The following is a 20,846-nucleotide window of genomic DNA, read 5'->3' on the forward strand; positions in this document are numbered from 1 at the left end:
AGTTTAAAGTCACAATTTTTGCACTGAAGCATCACAAGGGACTGATGGTGATATTCACCGCTTTTGAGGTGGCCACGATGAACCTGTGAAAATCAGTACAACAAAATTAAAGCCATGACATTTCCTGTTCCCACTAGGTGGCGCTGTCCGTATTCCCGACAATGGGCACATCAATCTGTTCAGGGCGGGTCTGACTTCATGCCTGTAAAGTCTGGTACTGATCAGACTGGATTTCATGGAGTTATACTAATTTGTTTCTTCATGGCGTGACATCAAAGTTCGCCATGCTGCTGGGGTCACACCCTTTTGCGAAAAGTCACAGTTTTCACTGTAACCCAAGACCAACTCCTTAAGGGTTTTCTGGAGAAATTTGAGGCTGCAGATGTCACCCATCACTATACTGTACCCCAAAGTGTAAAACATGACATTTCCTGTTCCCACTAGGTGGCGCTGTCCTTCATGTCAAATATGGCAGTTGAAATATGTTTAGGGGTGGAGCCTTATCATATGTGTTCACTTTGGTCAAGGTCAGAAAATGTATGACAAAATGAGAGGCAATAAGATTTTCATGGCGAGTCATCGAAATTCGCCATGGCGCCACGGCCTCATAGTATTGTGAAAACTCAAAAGCTCCGCAATTTAACATGGCACAAGGGTGTAGTTGACACTGTCCAAATTTGAAGGTTATGAAATGAAACCCCAAGGAGGAGTTCGTTAAAGTTCGAGGCATGGAAATGGCAAAATTAGAGCCAAAATGTCACCTTCTCTTCCAAATGGCGGACTTCCTGTTGGGTTTGCGTCAATGGGCCCACAGACTTTTTTGTTCGTCTTGGCATGATACACATGTGTGCCAAATTTCATACATGTAGCTCAAACCATGTGGTCGTAGGGCTGCATTTAACAAGGCATAGGTGGCGCTGTAGAGCCATTTCCCAGTGCTCATATGTAAAACCATTAAAATACAAAATTTTTCACCAGACCTGGCATGTGTGCAAAATTTCATGAGTTTTTGAGCATGTTTAGGCCCTCAAAAAGGCCCTTGTTTGGGGTGAATAATAATAATAATAATAATAATAATAATAATAATAATAAGAAACGGAGCAGATACAATAGGGCCTTCGCACTCTCAGTGCTCGGGCCCTAATAAAAATAAAACAACTGGTTGCAGCAGATGGCCCCGCCCCTTCCTGAGTCTGGTTTGTCGGAGGTTTCTTCCTGTTAAAAGGGAGTTTTTCCTTCCCAGTGTCGCCAAACTGCTTGCTCATAGGGGGTCATATGATTGCTGGGGTTTTCCTTGTATTATTGTAGGGTCTTTACCTCTCAATATAAAGCACTCTTTTCGCCGTATAAAATAAATTGAATTGAATCGCATAAAAATATACTGATACAGAATGCAAATACTGATACTGACTGTTGTGTGATCTCAAATTGAAAACTCTATTGTAAAACTATACCTTTGTAGTCTTTAAAATGACAGCACATCCTTTATTAGCATTAAACAGACTCCTAACTTGGTGACCTGCAGTCATTCAGTGGAAATAGAAACTCTGTGCTTACAAACATTGAGCACCAAACAGCCTTCAGCATAGAAATCTCACTTTCATCGGCTGACTTCAGTTTCTGTTTATACAAAAGTCCCTTAGAGGCTTCAACCAGTGCTGCTATTCAAAGTCATAGCAATAACACAGCATGACAGTGCACCACTTATTATGATATGATCATAACATGTGCCGTTATTCTGATCTTTCTGGGATAATACTAATGTTTTCAGTGGTGCTCTGCGTTTTTTCTGGAGAAGCTAAAGATTTGCTTTTAAATCATCCCCTGAAAACATTGCACAGCTACTCAAGTGCAGAGCAACAACATTTTCCTAATAATGTTGGAGAGCATGGCAACAAGCTCATCTGGTAAGACTGTGATTTTTTAAATTATTTATATTATTTATCTTTTTTTTTAATGTGAGATCCACAGAAGACTAACTGCGAGTGTTATGTCAGATTCTAAGCCCTCTGGAGGTGTCAAGAAGTGACAAGGTGTGCCCACTTGATAATGTCAGTGATATAACCAGTCTCTCACCCACTCGCTTTATGTAAGCCTTGCTTTTGTGTATCTTAAATTAGAAGGGCATTTCATGTGATCATGCGAAGCTCTTCAAAAACCAATCCACTTTATGTTCTCCTCCAAATTACCTGATCAATCATTCGCTAATTCTCTTCTTCACTTGAGACTAAACCGGCTCCTCTTGCTAATAAGAAATCTGTATCAGCTACAGTGTCTCACATGTGACAGCGCTCTCCTCTCAGCTGTGCTCAGGTTAGTAAGGAAATTTGCAAATCTCCTGAAAATAAGCCATAATTACCTGCTAGTTACAACTTCAGATGCAATTTGATTTCAGTGTGCAATGAGTTAACAGTCAAATGTAAAAAAAGAAATAAATAAAAAATCTGTTTTTAGGAATGTTTAAAGGTTTCCTCTATTTAAAATCCAGAGCTGCTGGAGCACTTCAATGTGCCAACACGTTATGTTTATCTACCCTCAAAATGTCAACATCCACTGCATAGCCTTCTCTGTGAGCTAAACAAATACTGGTGCCAGGATGTCAGCACTGTGCCAGGCATATTTTAATATTTAGTAAACACTGTCCTCTAGTGCTCACACACCACATGTTCATGTAACCTGTTGTTGTGCTGGAAACATGATTTCATTTTCATCTTTTAAAACACTGTGACGAGGCTTTCTAAAATCTGTCCAACCCAAATAATCCATACTCTATTTAATTTATTAAATCTATTTGATAAGAGGTTGCCTCTTATTTTATAACAAAAGCTGCATTGACCCCTTGTGCCCGCAGCAATCCTCCACATTGTGCATAAAAGAGCAAAAAACAGCAAAAATGTCTGTGGCCATGGTTTTATTATCAGCTACTCTCAGATGGCTTTTAGTCGGGCTGGTATAGTCTGTGTAATGAGGCATGCCACAATTACAGAGTGAGTGGCAGTAAAAAGGAGGTGATGGCCAATCCCTCCTCCAAATGACCAGATCAGTCATTCACTACCAGCTGATCTGGTGAAGTCATGTCAGCACGAGGTTAGGTTGTTCTGATCCCCTAAATAACAGGAGGTGACGTGGATCTTGACGAAGGGACAACAAATTTGCAATCATCTTGTCAACCAACTCTTGACAGCCTGCAGGATATTAGGGATGTAAATAGGACATAATGGTGGCATTATGACTGTGTTCATTCTGCTCTGCTTTTGATGGCAGTGTCTGTTCTCTGCAATTCAACACCATCTGGCTAAATTAGTGTAAGCGGGAGAACCGGAGCCAGGAGTAGTTAGGACAACCAGTCCTTTGTTAGGAGGCAATCATGATTTTTGGCTACTTACACATCCCATTTGTCAAAACTCAGATTCGAAATGTGGGACGGATCAGACGGTTTCATCTATTCACAGAGCCGTATCTCCGTATCCGCACACTTATGAAAAATGTACAAAAATATGTTAATATTAAATAGTCGAGCCATCTAAATATTTGTTTTTCCAAAATGGAAATGGAATGGAAAAACGAACTTTAAGGGCATTCACAGTGCTGTTGTGTACTGACATGTGCAAACACTCCTCTTGGGTCAGTTTACCAAACAAACAGAGCAGGTCATACAGACCTTGCAAATATCTTTCTCCTCCAGCAAAAGTCCCAAAATTTGCATTTATAATCCAGTTTACTGACTCCAAAACTCACCCATAGCATTTAGTGCTATAAAAACAGGATACAGTCACAGCCAGCTTTGATTTCTATCTAATCAAATATCTAATCAGCCAATCGTGTGGCAGCAGCTCAGTGTATTTAGGCATGTAGACATGGTCAAGGCAAGCTGCTGAAGTCCAAACCGAGCATCCAAATGAGAAAGAAAGGTACTTTCAACATGGCATGGTGGCTGGTGCCAGATGGGCTGGTCTGAGTATTTCAGAAACTCCTGATCTACTGGGATTTTTCCACACAAGTGTAATGATAGCTGCTATTGTTGAAGCTACCCACAGGGGGCGCTCTGGAACCAATAAGATATACAGAATAGAAGAAGAAAGTGATTGCTGGTACAAAAACAATAAACAGCTAGCTAAAGCCAGCACAAGGAGAGATTCTTGATGTTTTATTCATAGAGGAATAAGAACATTACATGGTACCAGGAGACAGGTCAAGAATAAGAAGCAATGCAACAAGATGGATGCAATAAAACCGTCAAGTCCGTTGAAACTGACTGGAAACGTGGATGCAAGTTGGAGGACTTTCAAACAGCAGTAAATTCATGGGCTGCATCCTCCCGAGGACCCGGCCTTCGCGGTCTACGTGGGCCGGGTCCTCAGAAGGTTGGGTAGGCTGGAAGTAAACGGCTGGGGAAATTGGACGGTCTAGTCTTCTGATTAGCGTCACCGCTATCTCGGTGGAGTTTAATCAACTCGGCCGTCTGCTCCCTGCTATCTAAAATATAACAGGACACTGGCGTAAATTCTCGACTGTCTCATACTTCTGTTTAATCAGTTTTCTGTTTGATGTTTATTCAGCTGTGTGAACACCAAGGAGGAACCCACCAGGGGGATTAATAGTTTTATTTTATCTAATCTAATAACTTTAATCTCAGCCAAACCAATTTACTCACGAACAAATAAAACACTGAAAAAAGCCCAACAATAACATTTTTAGGTTGTCGAAGTGACTTATACATCACGTTTAACCCAAGTAGCGAAAGTCCGCGGTGATCTGAAAATGATGTGCCGGGAGTTGTGCTGTTCTCGGTGGCTTCAGTGACCCTCAAGCTCTCGGCTCGCTATCGAGCTGGTGGGTAACAGACGTCTCCGAAAACATCGAAGCACTTTTGCAAATATGTGGTGTCTTGATAAACCGAGCAGATACTTGAAGTTTACACAGCTACTTTCTCGCCTGAAAATATGTTAAAAGTTTATTTTGTGACCCAGAAAGATTAATATGAGTAATTTTAAAACTTAGTAGCGGCCGCCATTGCCGGAAACTGAAGTTTGGCTGGGCCGCGCTATGAATTCTGGGATAAGGTGGGCCACTAAGGACACACCCGACCCATCCTTCAAATTCGGGGAAAAGGAGGACGCATTTGTCGGCTGCATTCGGAGGAGTCTACGAATTTGGACAGCCTTTGGCGCGTCGCTGTGACGTAATCGGTCTACAAATGCGGCCTCAGGAGGATGCAGCCCATGAATTTGGACACAACCATAGACTATGTGCACGTTAGCATATGCTACTTCCGGTGCGGAAACTCCTGTGGATATGAGTGAAATGGCAGGAGCTAAGTTTTTTAGCAAACTGGATGCATCACATGGATTTTGGCAGCTGAGGCTAGACCCAGAAAGCAGCAGGTACACTACCTTTAACACACCATTTGGGCGTTACTGTTTCTTGAGGCTCCCATTTGGAATTAAATCAGCACCAGAGATCTTCCACAGGGCAATGGAGTCCCTGATCGAAGGGCTGGAAGGCACCAGAGTCTACATAGATGACCTCGTAGTCTGGGGAAATACAAGGCAACAACATGATGAAAGGCTGGTGACTCTTTTGTGGAGAGTTAACAAGAATGGACTTAAACTGAATAGAGACATGTGCCTCTTTGGTGTTTCAGAGATGACCTTCTTGGGAGATAAGGTCACAAGTGAAGGGGTGGAACCTGATCAGTCAAAGGTGCAAGCCATATTGGATATGACTGCACCCACTGACAAAAAAGGTGTCTTGCGAGCAATGGGGATGATCAACTTTCTGGGTAAGTTCATTCCTAATCTTACCTCCAACACAGCATGCTTAAGGGAGCCGCTACAGCTCAACACAGTGTTCGAGTGGACGGCCCGGTATGAGAAGCCGGTCCTGACATTTTTTGATCCATCAAAGCCAACAAAAATTTCAACAGATGCCTCAAAAGATGGCTTGGGAGCAGTTCTGCTCCAAAGGAACAAAGACAAGTGGCAAACTGTAGCATATGCGTCCAGATCTATGACAGAAACTGAACAACGCTATGCTCAAATTGAAAAAGAGACTTTGGGCTTAGTGTTTGGGTGTGGAAAATTTCACAGCTATGTATATGGATTACCAACCTTTACAGCAAAGACTGATCACAAACCTCTCATATCGATCAGAAAAAAGAACCTCAACGACATGTCACCCAGAATTCAGCGCATGATGATGGTGTTGCAGCGCTATGATTTTGAGCTGAGCTACACGCCTGGGAAATATATCGTACTCGCAGATGCATTATCCCGAGCGCCAGCACCAAGTGGTGACAGGTTAGTCAGCACTACACAGCACTAGGAGGCTGAAACACATGTAAACATGGTAAGTGCTTCACTCCCAGCATCAGATGTCATGTTGCAGCAAATTGTACAGGAGACGACAAAAGATCCAGTGCTGCAGAAAGTATCCCACCATATACAGAATGGGTGGTCAAAGGGAGTCTGTCCAGGGTTCTACTCTGTGCGAGCTGATTTATGCATGGCTAATGGGCTGGTGCTGAGACAAAACCGCATTGTCATCCCTCAATCCATGCGGAAGGACATGCTTCTGCATATCCATGAAGGACATCTTGGAGTGGAGAAATGTAAAAGGAGAGCGAGAGAAGCAGTTTACTGGCCAGGCATCAACAGGGATATTGAAGAGATGATACAGAAATGTGAAACATGTCTCAAACATCACTACAAACAAACAAAAGAGCCAATGCTGGCAGCAGATCTACCCAATGCACCATGGCAAAAGGTAGGCATGGATTTATTTCATCTGGATGGCAAGGACTATGTTTTGGTGATTGACTACTATTCTAATTGTCCAGAAGTGGCACAGCTTTCCAGTACATCAGCACAGTCAGTCATCACACACATGAAGGGCTTTTTTGCCAGACATGGAATTCCACAGTGTGTCATCTGTGACAATGGTCCACAATATGACTGTAGAGAATTTAGTGACTTTGCAAAGCAATATGGATTTCAGCATATCACTTCTAGTCCCTTGTATCCCCAAGCGAATGGACAGGCAGAAAAAGGGATCCAAATAGTAAAGAGACTGTTCAAAAAAGCAAGAGACAAGTAAGACTGACCCTTACCTGGCTCTGCTAAGCTACAGAGCTTCATCTCTGGAGTGCGGGGATCACCTGCTGAGCTACTCATGCATCGCAAGCTACGCACCACACTTCCACACATTTCCAAGGAAAATGACAATGCACATGACAACAAGCTGACTGACAAACTCAAGCACAGACAGAAAAGGAACTACGACAAAACTGCAAGGCGTCTGGAACCGCTTCAGGAAAGAGATGTTGTGAGGATTGCAGGTCCAGATTTCTGGGACAGGAAGGCAACAGTTCTCAGCAAAGTAGGACCCAGATCGTTTGCTGTTCAGACCGAGAATGGACAAGTGTTAAGAAAAACCGGAGAAGTCTGTTAAAGACACAGGATGTTAAACATCAGGACACAGAGACTGGAACTGAACAGCGAGGTGCTAACCCTGTTGAGCACCACAGTGAGCCTCCTTCACCTTCCCCAATGTCTGAGATACTGAGAAGGTCTACCAGACCTAAGAAACCTACAGAGAGGCTCATAGAACAAGTGTGAACTGTTGTGGTAAAGAATGATAACAATTCATTTAGAATAGTAATTGTTCACACTTACTTGAGACCTGCTGAGTTATAATGTGTTATTGACTGTTCAAGTTGTCAAAGGTGAAGAGTTCTAATGTGTTTGAGGGCTGTATGGGACTCATTTGGTTCATATACATTTGGATTTATTTTGTTTGACTTGTGCTACAACTTTTGGTTATATAAAAAAACACTACTGAATGTAGTTTGTTGCACAATTTATAACATGTTGACTGTTAGACAAGAATGTTCAGATGTTACAGAGTACACAGTTCTCTTCGGAATTGTGGTTATTATAACACCAACCTGTTTGGAAAGGGGACGTAATGATAGCTGCTATTGTTGAAGCTACCCACAGGGGGCGCTCTGGAATCAATAAGATAAGATAAGATAACCTTTATTAGTCCCACACGTGGGAAATTTGTTTTGTCACAGCAGGAAGTGGACAGTGCAAAAGTTGAGGCAAAAATTAGAATACAATAAGAATAAATACAGTACACAGCTGTACAGAATAGAATAAAATAAAATACTATATACAGTAGAATAAAATAAAATAAATATACAATAAGATAAAAATAGAATACAAATACAAATACTATATACAACTGAGTAAAAATACAACGATGACAGAAAGGATTATTGCACTTAGTATTATTGCATATGTATGGATGTGTGTGCTTGATCAGTTAAAGTCTTTATTATGGAGTCTGACAGCAGTGGGGAGGAAAGACCTGCGAAATCTTGTGGGACGGATATACAGAATAGAAGAAGAAAGTGATCGCTGGTAGAAAAACAATAAACAGCTAGCTGAAGCTAGCACAAGGAGAAATTCTTGATGTTTTATTCATAGAGGAATAAGAACATTACAACAACCATCTCTAAGGTTTACAGTTTGAAACTGAAAATTTGAAAATGAAAAAATGTTCAGTGACCAGCAGTTTAGGACGGCCAGACAGCTTTGAACTGATGGGACGGCAACAGTAACTCAAATAACAACTTGTTCCAATCAAGGTATGCAGAAGAGCATCTCTGAATTCACAACACATGAAGCAGCTGGGGTTCAGCAGCAGAAGACCACACTGGGTGCCACTCCTGTAGGCTAAGAAAAGGAAGCGGCTTCATGTCCCAAAGCTCATATCAACTCAGTCTGGCTTCTTTAAATGCCCTCTACAGTTACCAGATATCAATCCAATAGAACACCTTTAGGATGTCGTGTTCATCATGGATGTGCAGCAGACAGTTTGTGTGCTGAGCATCCTATGAACTCTATGACAGAAAGAAGTCAAAAGACAGAGTCCAACATGATGTGGACCTTACATACCAGCTAATTTTGTTAGGGTTTCTGCTTTGCTCACATCATCTTCTATTATTCAAAGTCAAAGTAAACTTTATTGTCCGCTATACAGCACAGTATATAGAGAGACGAGACAACGAGGCTCCAGTTCCATTAAGTGTAAAATATAGGAAGAGTAAGAATGAATATACACTTTAAGACTGAGGTAAGGGGAGTAAATATACAGGTGAGGTAAACAAGGGTTAATAACAATCAAAAATGTACAATTGAGATGTAAAGTGACCTGGGGGGGGGGGGGGTCTGATGGCTTTCGGGAAAAAGCTATCTCACAGTCTGAAGGATCAGGCCCCAATACTGAGGAGGCCTTACTGATGCAAGGAATAATGATGAGCATAATTTCTTATATAATGCTTTTCAAGTTGCTTTTTCAAACAAAGCCAGAGAGGCTGCACAGCTGTTATCAAATATGGTTAAGACTCTAACTATAAGTTAATTTAAAAGAGAAGATTTCCAGGGGTTTCATCAGTACTGCTCATTGCACTCTTACTTAGCCGAAAGCCGCCTCAATAAGCGTGGATTATGCCTCCGTTACTGCGATGGCATGTGTGAGATATTCGGTTATATTGCTAATTACATTTAATCAAGAGACAGAGGAGCTCCAGCTACTGTGTAACTACAGTTTAGCCACTTAAATGTACAAATAGAATAGAAATAGAAAAAAGATTCGACACATTGCTGGATGCATAAACATTTATTGTAGCAGAATCAGAAAAAACAAAGTGTAACTCAAGCACAGTGAGCGTACTCGTAGGTACGAATTCACACAGTTCAGTTGATGGTGTTCAAATAATAACATGCATTCAAATTAATAAATCAGGACCTTTACAGGTTATTTCCAAACTGGTGACATCTAACAGATTGCTGATACATTTTTCATGCTCCTCAGTTTCATCACTGTGGTGAGCTTTTGGTCGCGCTGTTATGACTGTGAGACGAGGCATCTGGCTCCCATCTGTGCTCTGATGTCCTTCTGCAACAGAAAACAGATTTTAGACAGTAAGCAAAAGTGGCACAGCTCCTCATTTGTTCTTTTCACAAAAATTAATCAACTGCCACACACACAAACACAGAGACCAATGCTAACACACAAGGATTAACATAAAAAGACTCAGCCGATTACAGTGAACCCTCAGTTTTCCTAATCAGACATGTTTCGTTTGCTTACACATTTTTAGGCTTGTTCGTTTCTTTCTGTGTTTTCCATACAGAAACTGGTAGATGAAAATGGAAGTGGAACAGCCGGACGAAAGACTGTATACTTTTAACGAAACAGAAGAAAGGACACATCAGTGAATGATTAGCTACAGTGTATGAAGGTTTATATATATATAATCGTATGTAGTCAATATTTCCTGTCAAACCTTTGGAAGTTTGATGGTCACATCAATGCTGTCGGATGAGGCACATACAATTGATGCAGAAACCTCCTGGTTGGCATTGCTCTCAGATGTCTGGTTGAAGCCGTAAAGCAAAGCCATGCCTGGGATGTATCTTTCCATTCTGGAGTGGATAAAATCCATTAACACAAAAAACATTTCAAGGAAGTTGGTTGAGAAGGTGATAAGAATGTCAAATCTTCTCTCCTCATGATAATCATTTAACTTGTCACAGCTTTTATTTCTTGGTAGAAGTTGGACATTTTATAGAAACTCACCTGGAGCAGTAATTCACCATCTCTTCTGGCACATTGGCCCACTCTACTTTGGCTTCAAGTGTCTGCCTGGGAGCAGGGGACTGTGCAGCAGCAGCCATCACCGATATTTTGTAGGGCTTACATTGAGCTCCCCAACTAATCATTGCCTAGAACAAACACAGTCAACGCTGAAGCACCACTCCACAAACAAACACATGGCTTTAGCGCTTTCTTTTAAAAAATATGACACATTTAAAAAGAAGGAAAAGTATGTTATTAAAAAATAAGGACATCATTATCTACTCCAAGATTTTTATATGTTCAGCAGCTTAAAGGTCTGCTACTTTTTAATGCCAAACTGTTGTAATATTACTCTTTAAAACTTTTCCAAGTAGCATGCCATTGCTTATTAACTACTCTTTTTTATTGTCTAGAGAGCAGAAATATGGGAACATAATGACACCAGCCTTTTTTTTTAAATGTTGCTAAGGAATATTTTCCCCAGTGATTTAAGGAGGCCGTGGACATGAATAAAAAACATGCCAAACCTTAGTTACTGAGACAATGATTGTGACCAGGACACATTAACTGCTGATGCCATGCCATTAAATGAAGTCCTGGCAGTTTACACATCAAATTAAACATAAATCACTAAGAAAGTCTTGCTTTCATAGGTTTTCTACCTTAACATTAGCAGGAGACTGTGCAGAAGCGTCGACACACATCTTCCAGTTGGCGGCGTCTCCGATATGGGACATGATCATTTGGGCCTTCAGAGTGTCTCCTTCAGATGGGTTGTACAGGGTCATATCGAAACCCTCAAGGTTCTGGTTACCACTCATGGCAATGGCTTTGATGCTGACCACAGGCTGAGGTGCTGTGGCCTAAGATATGAGACAGTACTTACTTTATATTAATCATGTTATGTCTTAAATTTATAGTAATACCAAAGTGAGTGTGAATTATTGTAGATGGATGAAATAAAGCTGAGGGAAGTGTTTTTTGCAAAGTCAACATATACATATATGTCACGTATATTATATTATTTTTAGTGCATGTCAGATTAAAATGCAGAGTACTCTGTATTTTGCCTATTTAACGTACATCCATCATGATTTCTTGGCTGTTACGGGTTTCCCGTTCATTTGATGCGGAATTTGATTGCTCCTGGGATCGTTCCTGTAAACACAACATGGGAACAGGAAAATTTTAAATGATAAAAGACAGGAAGAGGTGATGCACATGTAACGTTACAGAAGTCTTCAAATACCTGTGCAATCCTCCTCATAGTCTCATACAGATGGCGGATGGTCAATGGATGACTGGCGGGTTTGCATTGAACCTCCAAGTGGATTTTCTCCACAGGTTTGGTCGCCTCAGCTAAAAAAGTGCATCAGGTTACATGAGCACAGGATACCTTTATAACCTAACACAGGCCTTCTTGTTGGTTATATGTGTGAAAAAGACATTTAAAAGTAGTAGTCTCATGTGTCTCATGTGAGTGAAGAAGCACGACATAAAGGTCATCTGTGCATATGGTGCACTGAACTTGCTGTGTATACCTGGGACTACTCTGATGGCCGCATGGGTGAATCCCATTATAGAGTAGAGGGGGTATTCGTTGTTAAAATACTGTCTCCTGATGTCATAGTCCACACAGACACCCACTCCATACATGCTGCTCTTGGCACACATATTTGCCTTTCGCCACCAGTTGTTTGGTGTTGGCTGCTGTTTGAAGGAAAAACAATAATCAAGAAGAAGTTGTTGCCAGTTTTCAATAAATGAACGTGTAACAGTAATCTTCCAAAGGTGTTGGCTGTACCTGTTGGGAGTTAAATTCATCAGGTATCATTGGTGTCCTTTTAGGGGATTCTGGATCTCCAATGTTCCTTGAGACTGCATACAGATTGGAGCTGTAAAATGGAAATGTCGGATTTATTTAGTACATTTAGCTTCTTGATGAATCTGAATGAATGAAAAGCACTCATTCTTGTGTTTTAGCTCCTGTGAGTTCCAGTGTGAGCTGGAGTGGAGTGACCAGTTTATATAAAGTAAAAGGAATCACACTCCAGTGACTAAAGTAAAGAAAAAATGAGAGTGGTTGGTAATTGATCTAGTAAATGTATTTAGAGCTGTAGAGGGACATAATCATGATCTTGACATACCTGAATGAAATGAGTTCAAACTCATTTTTACAAGCGGGCATGTCAAGTTCCAAAACTCTTTTTCCAACATTGATCTTGGCAGAAAGCTTCATTGGCAGCTCAACGGGAGCTTTGCTCTTCATCTCTGAACCGCACTGGAAAAGCTCTGTGTTGATCCCGTGGAAAATCCAGAAATCTTTTGTGAATCTACAATAAAAAGTGTAATGATAGAGTTAGTGTTTGCACCTCCAAAAAAAATTGTTTGGTCGCATATACTGATGATAGTTGCCAAATACACTGGGTATCTATCTATTTAAATTACCCCATGACACCCTCAGATTCCAGTGAAATATCTGCATTGATCAGGTCTCCGAGATGCTGAGCTTGTGGTGGATTTATTGCAGCTTTAGCTATAGACACACATAAAGAAGCACAAATGTTTAGCCCAAGTACATTTTTCAATAATAAACAAATGTGATTGCCATTTGTTATAAGGTTTTATTCCTCACCGTTAATGGTGATCCCGGTGACTGTTTGATAATATTTGGCAATCTCCACTGGCAAACCCAGGGTGGTAGCTTGCAACAAACGAGCCTCAATATTCAACAAAGGCTTCGTCCAATGCCATGAAAGTCCTTTTTGCAATTGCTCAATGGCAGCCCACACAGGGGTTCCTTTAGGTGCAGAAGGACTAACAGCCTACATGCAAAATCACAGGACAGCATCTTGTAAGAGGTATCAAGGCATCATGTGTCTTTAATAGATCAGCAATGTCTCTGCCAATTTATTCTCACCGCTTTGATGTACTCAAGGAGATCCTTCTGGATGTTTACAAAGAAAAACTCTTGTCCAGACAAGCGTGAATAGGCAGAAATGATCGGTTTATCATTTGGCAGCGATTCCCAGTTTTTAAGCTGAAAATGACACGACACAGTGGACACCCACATCAATTGGCGTCATAGTACAGCTGATATTTTTCCCTTGACGTCTTTGATGTAATACTCACGACATTGTAAATGGCCTGAAAGTCGCTGAAGCTAAAATCGCCTTTAAATCCAGGAATGCTGGGGCCAATCAGCTGCTTGAGTGTTTCGGAACGGATACCAAACTGGAATCAAAAGAAATAACAGGATTACAGTTTGTGTTTGGGAAACGTTATTTGAAGGATATTATATGACTCTGTACCTCCATTAGCTTCATGATTCTACCGATGGCAAAATACTTTTGTTGTGCTATGATCTCAGTGGGCAAGACGCTTGTTGGACCTCCCAACATATTAAATGAAGCAGATGTCCCCATCAGTAAATCATCTGCATTTGGAAAAGCAAAAATGGTCATTTTCATATGTGAGTGTAAATGTATTTACTTAAAGTCCTCAAAAGTGGTCTAATTATTGGTGAACTTGAACCCACCATCAAACATGTCCATTCGGAATGATCTGCTGTTGTAGCTAAGACGTCCAAATTTGGCAGCGAGGCTTTTCATAGCCAGACTGCAGTAAATTGAACTTTAGCAGAAAACACAAAAACAATTAGATATCATGTAAAATATACCAGCAAAAGCAACACCGATAAAGATACAGCCCCTTTTTTTATTGTTATACTCACAGATTGTGATTGTCTGGAGTCTTGGATCTAGCTATATTTTCCAAGTAAGAGTATGCAAAGCTAGCGAGATGGATGTCTTTTTCTCTCTCTAGATGTGCAGTCAGTGTGGAGACAAGAGCCGCTGATGGCTTTGTGTTAAACATGACCATGATTGCCATCATGTTTGTCTCAGGGGCACAGTTCTTTTGCAGGAACACTTTCAGGGCAATCTCTTGGACCTGAAAACATAAGCAATATAATAATCAGCTGTTGGGGAAACCATGGTCAAAGCTCACACATTTGCCAGCTACTGTTAGGACAAAAACTATTATGTTCTGGCACAGTTTCTTTTCAGTTTCAGTGAGCCCTGAAAGACAACTGAAGACGCTTTCCACTTGATTTTACCGGTCTAAGTTAAGAGAATGAAATACTTCACTTGACCTAAAAAATGTGACATTTTAAACGCAAGTTATCTGCATATATTAAAAACAACAACAACAACAACAACTGCATGTCATGTAATGTTCTTACACTGTAGGGATCTCTGCGAGCTGTCAGTCTCAAAGCCTGCATAGCAGCGCTCTGCACACGGCACGACACGTCTACGGGGTTGGCAGCGACTCCAGGGAGGAAGTTGGTGATGGTTTTAATGCTGCCTGGATGACCTGCATTGCCCAGAGCTCTCAGAGCGATGAACATCTTAGTTTCATTGTGGTTTCTCAGGCCCTCATTGGCAAGGTTGAGCAGTGGCTAGTTAAAACAACAAATACATGTTTAACATTTTTTTCAAAAATGCTTGTTGACTTGCTTTATCATTTTACACATGGATGATCTCGACTGTAATCTCAGATCTTTTCTAATTATAATGGTTAATTTGGGGGAAAACAGTACTTGAAGTAGTATTATTTCAATATTTAAGCTCAAAATGATTTTTTCTAGTTAAATTTGAAATATTACTTAAATAGTTATCTCAAAACCTTAACACTCCATTGCACAGATAATTTCTCATTACATAGCATACACCTGTTGATGTGTGAATACCTGAACAGCAGCTTGTGGACATGGTGAATGATATGCGCAGTATTTGTACACCAGAGAGCCAAAAGAAAACATGGCAGCAGTCCACAAATGAGGATTGGATTTGATGAATTCCATGTTCATTATTTCCTGCGAAAGATCGACATGTCATTTAGGTGATCGTTTTGTTGTTGTTTTTTGTTTGTTACGTGATCACCATCCAGCTTTGCTAACTCACTTTAGCCTTCTCAACCAGCTCAGCTCTGGGCTGGAGATGATTCATAGCTATCAGAAGGGTTTGCACAGCTTCATTTGCAGACACGTCTTTTGAAATAAATCTCTTGTGCAGGAATTTGAGGACTCTGTCGTCGTTGATCTCGGCAACCATGTCCAAGAAAAAGCGTCTAATAAGTGAAAAAGAAGAGAGAAGAGAGCTAATATACATACACAAATACTTCAGATAAAGATTATCCTTCAAATACACAGATGAAGGGAAGGTGTATACCAAAATGTTACAAAAGATATTTATAAGGTTTTAATTAAGTTGTTACATTTATGCCTCGCATAATATTAAACTATTCCTCATTGTTAATGCGCTGCACTAAATCCCTCCTGAACTGAGTCGAAGGATAATCAGCTGAAGTGGATCAGCATCAGGCTTCAGAGGTAGCCTCGAAAAATGTTCTTCTTCATAATGAAAAGCTTTTTTAAAGGTTATCCGTAAAAGAGTCTCACTTTGAGCTTTAAAAAAACATGTTCTCACTGGGTACAAAGATATTCACAAAAAGTTAACTAATAACTTAATAATGATACTTTTATTGCAGCTTTACTCATAAAGTTTGTCGTAAATCCCGTGTTAGAGGCTGTATTTACAACACCATCAACCGCATTCATTCAAATGAGCATACTCAACGAGTATTAGTGCCTTGAAGCATGAAAATGTAGCAACTTTTACACATATGTCTGTCAATGCAGATGAATTTCCATTAAATTCCAAACTCCAATTAAATAGGTATTAAAAAACTAATAACTAAAGTAGTAGCAGTAGTATAACTAAGTAGTATTTTGTTGAATCACAATTGTATTACACAGTGCATTCAGTGCATAACAAATGTGTCTGACCACCACCCGACAGAGGGTTTATGTCTCAGCTGTCCACTTTTGGTATTTCCAAGAATATATATTTTAAGTATGTGCAAGCTCTTTATCAGACATTATTGTTATCCATGAATTTTGGACAAAAAAAGCAAAAAAAAATAAATTGCTACATTATTACTTTTTGTAATCACCTCACAAACACTCACCTGTGTTCATTGTTTCTTGCCAGTTCCACCCACATCTCATCCAAATCCCTGTCCTGAAGCATTCGCAAAAGCTGATACACCTTTAAGGTGTCCTCAGTTGTTTCCTTCTTAATCTGATTTTTATGATCCTCAGCCAACTGTTTGATCATTCTAATAGCCTGCAAACAGGGGCAGAGATTTTCATCAGTTATTCCTGATTTTAGCTGTTTAACTATGAAGAATTTCACTCTTTTTGTTGTATTCTGGTGGAAATTTTGCTACACCAGTTGATCCCTACCTTAGCTTTTGGTTCTGCGAGGTCCTGCATCACAAGAGGGATATTAGCGTTGGAGTTCACTAATTTGTGCACGATGTCGCCCCTGTTTTGCAATTGCCCGACGTTGGCAGGTTTGCCTCCCTCACTCACACGAATCAGTACCATTTCCTTCCTGCAGGAGAAGGTTTTTTTTATTTGTTATGCAGCAGCTAAAGTTAATTAGCAGGTATAACATGCAGATGCCTTCTTGTCTTACTTTGCTTCCATTCTGAAACTACCGCCCTTCACATTGAAGGGACTAAAGTGCTGTTGCTCGAGGGCATAAGCACTTTTGACCATGCCGCCCTCTTCTGTTGGTTGGATGGTGTAAAGGTATTGCACAGTAGAAATCATAGATTCTCCTCTCTAGATTGGAGCATATGCAAACAGAAACGGAGATGATTTTGCTGGATTTAATTTAAAATCGCACAATCAGCTGCATTTACGACGAGACAAACAAACCTGTTTGGTCTCTTTGTCGAGGACAGCAAAGGCCATTCCGTTTTGCATTGCTGCTTTAATTCTGCAGTGGTCGATATCCACAACCTGAGTGACGTTCATGTTGTTTGTTTGCTTGTTAATTTCAGTAGCGTAGTTGTTCGGACACATTCCATGTATTCCAACCTATACGCAAAATAAAACTTGTGTTATTGACATTCTTACTAATGAGGTAGACTAAAAAAATCAGAAACTGATGACTTACCTCCTCCAGCTCATAGACAGTTGGTGAGGTCTTGACAGTTGCATGGAAGAAACTCAGCATCCCTCTCACAATGTTAATAGTGGTCTCAGTGACGTCAGGAGCTGCTTGGATTTGCCGAACATGGCCGTTGATGTGCTCAAACTTGAAAGGTTTGGCGAGCTGGGCAGCAATACGCTGACTGAGCTTGGGGCATTGACTGAAATCACTTTTCCCTGTGATGCCATTGAGCTCTGCGAAGGTCACGTCTGAAACCTTGAAGCCCGAACAGAAAAAAGAAATATTTTTCAGATTTGAGCAACAAAACACATCGAATAACGTGTGACCCTACAAAAGTGTGCAGACATTGTCATTTGTATGTAGTATCATTAGCTTACAAGTTCACAGTTTTGTAGTTATAACATTGTAAAGCAGAAGACAGAAAGATGCTGGAACATAGCCAGCGTCGCACAGCTGTAGGTGTGCAAACATTGAAATTAGAGTAGAACCTGCTTTAATGTCTTAAAGAAATCATTTTGTCAGGGTGTTGAAGCCTCAGTAGTGTCTACTCATTTGACCTCTGAAGAATCTATAGTGATGATTACATAATGTTTATTCGGTGGATTTATAAATAAAGTTTCAAATTAACTGGCCAACATTGTGTTGCTGTGTATGCAAGGCAAGTTTATTTATATAGCACAATTCAACGGCAAGGTGATTCAAAGTGCTTTACAGAGACATTAAAAAACAAAAAGAAATCAAAAGCATGATTTAAAATGAAAAAAAGGAACAGTAGATAAAATCAGTAGTTAAAATGTAAGTTTTGAAATTTTTGGATTTTGTGTTTTATTCAAATGCAGCTGAGAACAGGTGAGTCTTCAACCTGGATTTAAATAAACTGAGTGTTTCAGCTGATCTGAGGCTTTCTGGGAGTTTGTTCCAGATATAAGGAGCATAAAAGCTGAATGCAGCTTCTCCGTGTCTGGTTCTGACTCTGGGAACTGATAAAAGACCGGATCCAGATGACCTGAGGGATCTGGAAGGTTCATACTGGGTCAGGAGGTCACTGATGTAGTTTGGTCCTAAACCATTCAGAGCTTTATAGACCAGCATCAGAACTTTAAAGTCTATCCTCTGACGGACAGGCAGCCAGTGTAAGAACCTCAGAGCTGGACTGATGTGGTCCACTTTTTTGGTCTTAGTGAGGACTCGAGCAGCAGAGTTCTGAATGAGCTGTAGTTGTCTGACTGATTTTTTAGGTAGACCTGTAAAGATGCTGTTACAGTAATCAAGCCTACTAAAGATGAAATGCGCATCATTTATAACTTTAAGTAACCAGTGTGTGGATTTATATTACTGTCTGCTGGGACTCTCACCTGAAGAATGAATACTTGTGGAGATTCACCAGAGATCTTGATGTTGCACTGTATCCTCACGCCAGACTCGGCTCGGTTGGGTTTGCCGGATCCAAATTTCACTTCTCCTTCATATTTGTACTCGTAGGTTTTCCTGTGATTCAGGGTGAGATCTGAAAGGTGTTTTTATTAAAGTTAAATACCATCTAACTTAAAGCATTTGGAAGAGAATATTATTATTATATGATGGATTTATGATTAAGATTAAAGAAAAAGACTCACCATAACGAGCAGCTTGGCAAGCTAAAAGCAAGAAAGTCAAACATAGTGTAAGCATTATAACACACTGCAAGGTACACTATGAGTCTACGTCAATGCTACACAACATAATGCTACAATCAGGCACCTTGTTAGAGTAACAACAGTGTTTTTCTAAGATGTTAAAAGACACACATGGCATCTAATAAACACTTAATCTGAAAACTCCAGAAGAATAGTCCAGTATCGTTAGCAGAGACAACTAAATCAATTGGTATTCTATTCTGTTCTAATCTTATCCAGGTATTAAGTATTTGCTTGAATAAACCTGAATCCTGACAATAACAGTACAACAATTCTATAAAAGACACTCACAAGGGACTTTTTGGATGTTCTTACCCAAACTTCTCAAGAGAAGTTAGAAGATTATTAAGTTTGGGGGTGCTATCCTCCTACAAGTAGAACTGAGTGAATGATACTTACTGGCCAGAGCCACAAGGCAACAGAAGAAGAAGACAAGACCCCGCATGGTGAGAGAGGAGTGGAGATCAGGTTTCAGAGCTGTCCGTTTATATGCATGAGCTGTCATTACTCATTGATCCTTCAGAGCACATCAGACGTGTGATAAGGCCAAAGAACATAATAAAATAAACACACCCTCTCTGAAGTGAGGCCGTGCTAACCCGTGGCGCTGTCAGAGCGACACAAATGATATGTCAAAGATAATTTAAGGGGCAGAGCAGGTCGTCCGTTAATGGGAAGGTCACTGGTTTGATCCCCGGCTTCTCTGGTCAAAGTGTCAAAGTGTCTTTTTACGAGATACCCCAGTGCCCAAAATCAGTGTGTCTGTAGAAAAGCATTATATATAAATCAATGTTATCCTTTTGAATATTTTACAACAGTTGTGAATGTGGGTTACCTTCATTAAAAAAATAGTTGAGTTGGCTTAAAAATAATTTATATATTCAAAGCCTATTTATATGTTTTATATCACAGATAAACATTGTGAAAATGTAAATGTTTCATCATTCAGAAGAAGAAATAAACACATTTTTCAAAGCTCCGCTGCTCAGTCAAAAACGAAATATGCAGTGAGATTCGTGTCTCAAGTAAAGGGAGAAAGCTGTTTGCTGCCCGGGTTTGTGCTTTTACTTCTTAGACATCAGTGAAACGCTTGGTTTTCAAATATGTTCATAATACACCAAACACACACACACACACGCCGCTCTTCATTACAGATTTAAAGATTCTGCCTTGGCCTAAACGGGTTAACAAACATCCCTGTTCGTATGTGAAGTTTGAACTGTGAGGGTCGTGCTCACATTTCACAATGCACGTCTGTCTTGTGCAATCACACCCAGTCTTTATTTCACCTCTAGGGTGATATGGAATATCATATTTTTGTCTTGAAGCTTGCAAACGTGTTTTAAATAATGTTTGTTAACACACTTGAGTGGCAGCCAGTTATGGTTTTAGATTCAACTGCAATTACAATCATAGATTCAAATGAAATAAAAAATGGCAACATTGTACCAAAATCACAGAAAAAATTATATTCCATATGTCCTCTGACAGATTT

The 20,846-nt window shown here is 40.2% G+C and overlaps 1 protein-coding gene across 1 annotated transcript; it reads right to left on the reverse strand.

Annotated features, from left to right (window-relative positions):
- Positions 1 to 9,669: 9,669 nt before the first annotated feature.
- Positions 9,670 to 19,883, reverse strand: vtg3 (vitellogenin 3, phosvitinless). The gene is made up of 28 exons (XM_085245770.1): positions 19,751 to 19,883; positions 19,292 to 19,312; positions 19,031 to 19,182; positions 17,679 to 17,930; positions 17,438 to 17,599; positions 17,193 to 17,341; positions 16,958 to 17,108; positions 16,681 to 16,838; positions 15,615 to 15,780; positions 15,401 to 15,526; positions 14,891 to 15,109; positions 14,381 to 14,598; positions 14,186 to 14,280; positions 13,959 to 14,083; positions 13,780 to 13,881; positions 13,568 to 13,687; positions 13,283 to 13,472; positions 13,096 to 13,183; positions 12,795 to 12,980; positions 12,452 to 12,542; positions 12,189 to 12,357; positions 11,897 to 12,006; positions 11,731 to 11,805; positions 11,310 to 11,510; positions 10,648 to 10,793; positions 10,355 to 10,493; positions 10,159 to 10,251; positions 9,670 to 9,963 (listed from the first exon to the last, which is right to left on the reverse strand). The coding sequence occupies exons 1-27, from the start codon at positions 19,854 to 19,856 to the stop codon at positions 10,165 to 10,167; spliced, it is 3,804 nt and encodes a 1,267-aa protein (XP_085101896.1). The 5' UTR covers positions 19,857 to 19,883; the 3' UTR covers positions 9,670 to 9,963; positions 10,159 to 10,164.
- Between the last annotated feature and the right edge of the window lie 963 nt (positions 19,884 to 20,846).

This window comes from Mchenga conophoros, linkage group LG15 (assembly GCF_057382185.1).
Source record: "Mchenga conophoros isolate Kocher_MC1m ecotype Shallow Benthic linkage group LG15, M_conophoros_male_GT1.1, whole genome shotgun sequence".
NCBI classification, from domain to species: Eukaryota; Metazoa; Chordata; class Actinopteri; order Cichliformes; family Cichlidae; genus Mchenga; species Mchenga conophoros.